General features: G+C 37.5%; 1 protein-coding gene across 1 annotated transcript in view; it reads left to right on the top strand.

Annotated features, from left to right (window-relative positions):
• The window catches only part of ccdc3b (coiled-coil domain containing 3b), a 33,062-nt gene that overhangs the window by 15,661 nt on the left and 9,478 nt on the right, over window positions 1–7,923 (top strand). Inside the window, exon 2 of the mRNA XM_016510769.1 lies at window positions 7,474–7,648. Coding sequence (XP_016366255.1) covers window positions 7,474–7,648 — 175 coding nt within the window. The remainder of the gene's footprint in view (window positions 1–7,473; window positions 7,649–7,923) is intronic.

The following is a 7,923-nucleotide window of genomic DNA, read 5'->3' as shown; positions in this document are numbered from 1 at the left end:
CACACACACACACACACACACACACACACACACACACAAAACTAATAAAAAGGTTTAGCGTGAAGTGACAGTAAAATACTTTAAAGTTTAACTTATAAAGTTTAACATGAGTCTGACTCACCACTATTTGAGAGCACTTATACTGCATATAAGTTTACTGCAAATCAGTTGGCTTATTAAGGATGACATTTTACATTTTAGATCATAGAATGTTTGTGGGATTTGAAGTTGTTCATATTTAATTAACAAAAGTTGTTTTGTGATATTGGCATGGAACATGACATGAGCTGGCTTCAAACATTTATTTCCCATGAGCATGAGAGCTCAGTATCAGAACATTGGCTTGGCTACAACTGTGCACAACTGTCTGACATCTGTGCTCATTGTCATCTTAGAACTTAAGCTTATATTTGCCCTTGGTTGGGTTACGTTAATGCAGGGTCCTCCAGAGATATTCACAAAGAATGAATACTGTGCCAAACAACCAAGATCTCCCTCTATTTTCTTTCATAATGAATGGAAAATGGTTAACCTTGTGTATAATGATCATGAATCCTGTGTATAATGATCAAAACATTTGTCAAACTTAATTAGCTCTGGCTTGTCTTTGTTTCTATGTTTATAGTGGGGATGAAATCACATTTTCAGATGAACTTACAAAGGATGAGGAAGTTAACAAACCAATAGAAGTACAGCCCATTTGGATAGAGATTATGCAGTATATGATCCACTGTTGTGATTTCACTTTTTCTTAAAGACACACACTTTTGAAGTGATTCATAGTAATAGTGTAAGGCTTGAATCTCTTGAAATTTTTTTTTTTTTTTTTTACTTGCATTTCCTGTTTCACGCTATGATCCGATCAGCTAAACGGAATAATGTTTATCTCCCTCATACAGTGCAGTACTGGATTTATCACACTCAGCACTTTTCTGGCCAGGTAGTTTACTGTGATAGGCAGCACCTCACATGCATAATGTAAACTGATAACCTGTTTTACCAAAGCAATCTTGCTTGTTGGGACAATGAAACAGCTGTAGCTAATAGTTTACAAAAATGTGCATAAAAAATATACACAGAGAAAACCTGCAGGCATATGAGGTTGGTTCTTGAACTATGGGCACTTTTAGTCTTATGCTTTTTTGAAATTAAACTCTCTTTAAAAATACTTTTGAAACTCAGTAGTTTCTTTAATTTGTCTATTAAAATGTCAGTAAAACAGTGAATGTGGATTACAGGGAAATACTGTTGTTTTTGGTTATTTTCATAGCTAGCATTACATGTATCATAAACACTCACATAATATTAATATTTAATATTAATTAAATAGTAATATTATGTGATAATAATAAATTATTAATAAATTATTATTAATGAATAATAATAAATCATATTTTAACACATTTTCCATAATTGAAAATTGATGAAAAGAAAAGAAAAAAAAATGACACAATAATTTGTTGGTCATGGTGAAAAAATACACCACAGCTGAGTGACAGTAAAAGTGCATATAAGTAATTTTTGCATGGTAATTATTGAAATAGTTTATGATTAATGCACTGTTTGCAACTACACAACTACATGTGACTATAGGGTCAAACTAGGTCACTGTAACTGGAGTTATAACTATTAACAGAAAGAGAGAGTGAAGGCAGCAGATTGACTTCATGTTATTCTAAAATTACCTGACATTAATTCTCGGGAAATAACTTTTATGTCTGTCACATGAACCAACATAAAGCATAAGAAACAATTAAAGAATAATTGAGGACACATGACTTTAAGTATGATTAATGATTGCAGCACAAATAGTGCGGGATGAGTTATGAATTTAGGAATTTTGAAAATGCATAGCCGTGTAGTTGTATAACAAATAAACATGTCAAATATTCAGAATAAAGAATTGAACAATGCCATGAAATAAACCATATTAAAAGGTTAGTTCACTCAAAAATGGAAATTGTCATTAATTACTCGCCCTCATGTCATTCCAATCCCATAAGACCTTTGTTGATCTTCAGAACACAAATTAAGATATTTTTGATGAACTCCGAGAGCTTTTTGACCCTGCATAGACAGCAATGCAACTACCACGTTCAAGGCCCAGAAAGGTAGTACGGACATTGTTAAAATAGTCCATGTGACATCAGTGGTTCAACCTTAATTTTATGAACAATTCTTTATTCAACCATTTCTTCTCTTCCATGTCAGTCTTCAACGTGCAGTTATGTGACGGTGAGTAATTAATGACAGAATTTTTGGGTGAACTAACACTACAATGCATTGTAGTTTAATAACTGCTTCTTATTCCTTGTGACAGTACTGTGCTATGAACATAAAATGCAGCTTTTCCCAATCTATGAGAAAGCAAATTGTCACGGTTGCACTACAGCGAGGAACGAGGAGTTGCGGGATGAACACAAACACAGTTTTTAATAATACACAGGAGCCAGGAATACAGGGCAGGAACACACAGGTAGCACAACAGGGATAGATGTTTAAGACCCGACAAGGAAACATAGGGCAGAACACTTTAAATACACAACACAAATGAGGGAATAAATGAGACACAATCAAACACAAGGTAAAACTAGGTCACGGAGCACATGGTGAGCAAAAACACACACAGACAGTCCAGGGGCGTGACAGTCCCCCCCACCCCATGGTCAGCCATGGTGCAGTGGGTGGAGCTCCTCTCCGCGGTCTCACTGGCCACGGCTTTCTCCCTCGTGGCGGGCATGGTAGCCGGCTCTCGCACCTGGTCTGACGTTACAAACAGCTCCGGCTCCGTGATCCTCAGCTCTGTCGCCCCTTGTGGCGATGGCTCGTCGGTCGCGGTGATCTCGGGCTCTCTGTCAGCGGTGGGCTCGGGCTTGAGCTCCGCACATGAGGTGAAGGTGTGCTAGGCTCTGGGTCCGGAGTGGAACTGGTGAGATCCTCCTCAGAACGGACGGTGAACGGGGATCCGTTTCTCGCCAGTATCCACTCCACAAAAGCGGCGAAATCCGCTCGAGGACCATGTTCGGACGACGGCGCTCTGCACGCGGGGTTCAAGCTGGCATCATAGAACGCGCAGAGTGCGTTGTCCGGGTAGCTGGTGAGATGGGCGATGGCCAGAAACAGTCCGGTATGGCCCTCGAGCGATCTCTCCCCCTGCTTCAGCAGGAGGAGGAGGTATTCAGGACGGGATAACAGCGAGGAGCGAGGAGTCGTGGGATGAACACAAACACAGTCTTTAATAATCCACAGGAGCCAGGAATACAGGGCAGGAACACACAGGTAGCACAACGGGGATAGACGTTTAAGACCCGACAAGGAAACATAGGGCAGAACACATTAAATACACAACACAAATGAGGGAATAAATTAGACACACCTGGGAGCAATGAACACAATCAAACACAAGGGAAAACTAGGTCACGGAGCACATGGGGAGCAAAAACACACACAGAAAGTCCAGGGGCGTGACACAAATAGATCGGTTACTAATAATGATCCCAGTCTTAGAGACAGAGCAGTTAAAACAACTCGACTGCTCAACAAGTGCTCGAGTGACCTGAGGGCAGCAGGTTATAGGTCCAATCAAGTGCTAACAGGCTGTTTTGCCATTGTATCAAGTGTTTGGGAGTTGCTTACTCTTACATGCTTACAGTTTTTGTCACTTATTATCTAAAATAATATTCATCAGAAAAGTATTTTTTTCTTTATAGCAGGTAGGCTCTGACCTAACCCCAACAGTTTCTACATTAGCCATGATCTCTTAAAGTGCTTGAGGTGTTGAGCTTGTTGGATGTTAAGCTTGTAGATACAGGTTTAGTCCAGTTTCCATTACACCACTTTTCCTTTGTTTAATCTCATCACTGATATTGAATTGTACACTCATTTCAGGGCATTGTTTTTAAAATTACTATCAGTGGCGAGCCCATGCTTGGATGACCAATGCTTTTGTGAATTTGATGCTAAATTCTTACTAATCTGGATTAGAAACACTGTTTAAACTCTCATTTTTTGGTCTCTTACATTTACAGTAAAAACTTTGAAACATGTCATGATGTCATTCCGTGGACATATTCATATAAGGTTCATGAGTTACTGTTCCTGTTATTCTCCAGCATGTTTCACTCAGAGTGCTGCAAGAGAACACTGACATTGTAATACGATAGCTTTGTTTAAGGAACAGGCTAATATTTAAGAAATCATTCATGTGATGAACTTACATGCAAATCTTGTTATGTTCTACATTTTTAAACTGGCACATCATGTTTTTTTTTCTTACATATGAACAAATATCACTGTCAATAATGTCAAACCGAGGTGTCAGGGTATGAAAATTAATGCTTGCATTTCAACTATTGACTTTAATTAAGCTATAATCCATGAGTCCTAAATGAATGAGTCGTATGGACCATGTTTATGGTACTTTTATTATGCTTTTTTTTTGCATTTTTGAAGCTCAAAAACGACTCATTTCACTTTCATTGTATTAAAATGAGCATTTAAGACATTCAGTGCTTTTTTTTTTTTTTTGGTGTTCGACAGAAAACTTTGCCTTAGTACACAACTTTTCTTCTCTGCCGTTTAATGTCCCATATGTCATGAGTCTAAGCCATGAACCAATCAGACAGCTGGTTCCAGTTTGGCAAGAAAATTCTCACCAATCAAACCATCAAAAGCCTGAGAAACTGGAGACACTGCATGGAAACAATAATTAATGCAATGTGGTGCACAGAACAACTACATTAAGGTTCCCTTGAGAGGCTCTCTATTTTAGGGTGGTCAGTGAATTAAAAAGGTCATATCCTGAATACGCATGAAAATGTGTACTGTAGGATAACATGAGGAACCCATCTGGAATTTATTGGTTATTAGTTAACATTATGGTATTTTCAGCAGGGTTGGTATACACTGCTTTCAGAAAAAAAATAAAAAAATGTAGGGAGATGTTTGTGCATTTTTATCACATTTACCACATATTTTGAGAAATGTATTATATTTCATAAACTATACAAACTTCATACCGCCTCACATCCCAAAGTACACCAGAATGTTATAATAAAAACAGGCACTTTCATTTAGCAAATATTCAAAACCTTGCCAGTAAGAATGTGTTTACTAAATATTTATCTCTTACTCATAGATCCTCTTTTTAGATGCTCAGAAACGTGTAACACTGTCTTTTGGAATGTATTTAGAAAATTAAATCTCTCCTTTTCTTGCCTTCATTTCCCTTTAAGGAATAGTTCTGCTAGAATTGAAAATTCTGTATTCATTTTCTCACCGTCACGTCTTTCTAAAAACACCAAAGAATATAAAAGAAGAAAATGTGTAGGATCTAAACACTCTTGAAACAATGGTTCACAATTATGTCAAGCTTCAAAATAATAGCCTTTCTAATGCATTACAGTTCTGAAGCTGAAACTCAAGTTGAAATGGCCTTCCAGACCTAGACACTTGAGTCCAAAATATTCTGGAGCTCAGCTGACATCCATCAGAGAATTCTGGAACTCATTTTGGAACTAGATATTCCAAGTTTGGCATTGAGCACAGGTTCGGTAAAAGCCCCTGAGCTTCAGATGCCCCTCTAAAGAGGCTGAATTAGATCCAGATGAAGGGACTCTCTGCTGTCAAGGTCCAAAGCCAATGTTTCCGTCAGGGAAAAGGGGATATGGAAGCCAGGTGGAAAACTATTCACCTCAAAACCGTCTCCCTTACTGTGAGCAAGAGTGTTTTGCAGCCAACAAACTTATGAACAAAGCTTACATATGTTTCCCCTCATCATATATATATATATATATATATATATATATATATATATGTGTGTGTGTGTGTAGTCTCAAACAAGTAGTAATTTGCCAGACTGTTCATTAAACTGTTAAAAAAAAATGCAACAAATGCCTCTTGGGAATTCTGGCTCTCTAACATACACACATGCATTAACTTGTCATTTGTTTGGAGTAACTGTGTTTTTCTTTTCCCAAACTAGAATTGAAAAAAATATACATTGTTGATGATTACAAGTGAGTGCTGCAAACCATTCAACTTGCAAACAATTGATGTTCCTGCAGGCTGATGGCGGCTGAATCAGACATCATATATAGGAGGACAAGCGTAGTGGAGAGTCCGTATGAAGATAGTGTCTCATTTCCTCACATTGTGCCAATGTAACCATGGTTTTTGTATTAATATTTTTAAAACCACCCTTGAAACTTTGATAACAGACTTTCCTCATTTCCTCTCTGCTGGGAGGTGTGTGTGTATATGTGTGCTGATGTGTGAAAGTTTGCAAGACTGCAGGCTGAAACAGCAAGAGACCAGCCAGAGAACAGCTTTGTACGCCAATCACAAGTAATGAATTATTTGCTCACACACAGCTACAGAGACAAGAGAAAGAACAAAGAGAAAAGAATAGACCTCCCTAAGCTATGCGTATAATTCCTGGGACACCACACACTGTGTAATTAACCTCTTATGTTGATTACATATATTTTTACTCCTCAATATTTTTCTTTAAACGTAATATGTTAGCTAATGCTTTAGCAACATTAAACATATAAAGACATCCCAAATGCAAACACACACATGTGAAAAACACAAATAGCTGTCCCAGCATACCCTTTATTGGTACCTCCCCTCTCCTTGGCCGCTTGCCTGCCTAAAAATATATGGGTCATTGACATTAAGTGTCCCAAGTGGTCATAAACTATTACATCGCTGAGGCCCACACAGGAGAAACAAAAATACATAACGAGTGCGCAACCTTCATGGTATAGCATTATTTTGTAGTGGTAATATTCCCTCTCATGTTTGATACACACCCTCTGACATGCATGAATATTACAACAGGCTGAAATTATACATTATAAAGCAGGATTTTACATTTTTCTGCTAAGATGTTGCTATGAGGTTGCTAAGGTGTTCAGAATCGTTTTGAGCATGCTAATGTAACGGCCAGCTGGTAAGAGCTGCAAAGTTAAACCTCACTCCCCTCATCTTAAGAGGTGCACTATGATGTTAGAGGCTGTGGTCTTTAGCGTCCTTGTTAGTGTGCCTGCTTCCCATGCTGGAAATGCCAGTTCGAATGCCACTCAGAGTGAGTGAGGGGAGTAGAAACGGAGGGGTTACACTAAGGTTGCTAAAGTAGTTTCTACTAGTTGGTTGGTTGCTGGCTTAAATTAATCAAAAGACCACCCAAAGCTCTGTGATATTCCTGGGTTTGAATGTGGCCTTTATTGTATTTTTTATTAGATTTTTTTTTTTTGCTAATTTATCATGCACTTCATACAATTGTAGGACAATGTATCATCCACTTCATACAATTGTAAGCCACACCTTTTAATAAGTCTGATCATTTATCATTGATGTGCATAGTACAGACCATGTGGAAAGTTATTGGAGTGTGTTCAAATCATATATTAATCCAGGCATAACAATTATTTATCATAGTAATGTAGTTTTTGTTGCATTTCTTCTAAGGATGGATGAAAACTACAGCATCATTCCCCACGGAGTAAACTTCCAGGACCCCATCTTCTCTGACACGCCGGAGAACCATCGCATGTTTGCCAGCTTGTTCCAGTTTTCCAACTGCACAGTTGGCACACAGGTTCACATGTACACCCCAGACTGGGAGGTACAGGAGGACAACAGAGTGAGCTACTTTTAATCTATCAATACAACAACAACAACAACAACAATAATAATAATAATAATAATAACAATAACAGAAACAACAACAACAACAATAATAATAATAATAAAATAATAAACAACAGAAACAACAACAACAACAATAATAATAATAATAATAATAACAATAACAGAAACAACAACAACAACAATAATAATAATAATAATAATAACAATAACAGAAACAACAACAACAACAATAATAATAATAATAATAATAATAATAAACAGCAGAAG

Source organism: Sinocyclocheilus rhinocerous, unplaced genomic scaffold (genome assembly GCF_001515625.1).
Source record: "Sinocyclocheilus rhinocerous isolate Xijiao unplaced genomic scaffold, SAMN03320098_v1.1 scaffold2822, whole genome shotgun sequence".
NCBI classification, from domain to species: domain Eukaryota; kingdom Metazoa; phylum Chordata; class Actinopteri; order Cypriniformes; family Cyprinidae; genus Sinocyclocheilus; species Sinocyclocheilus rhinocerous.
The sequence above is the reverse complement of the archived record's forward strand: the minus strand, read 5'-3'. Positions and strand labels throughout refer to the sequence as shown.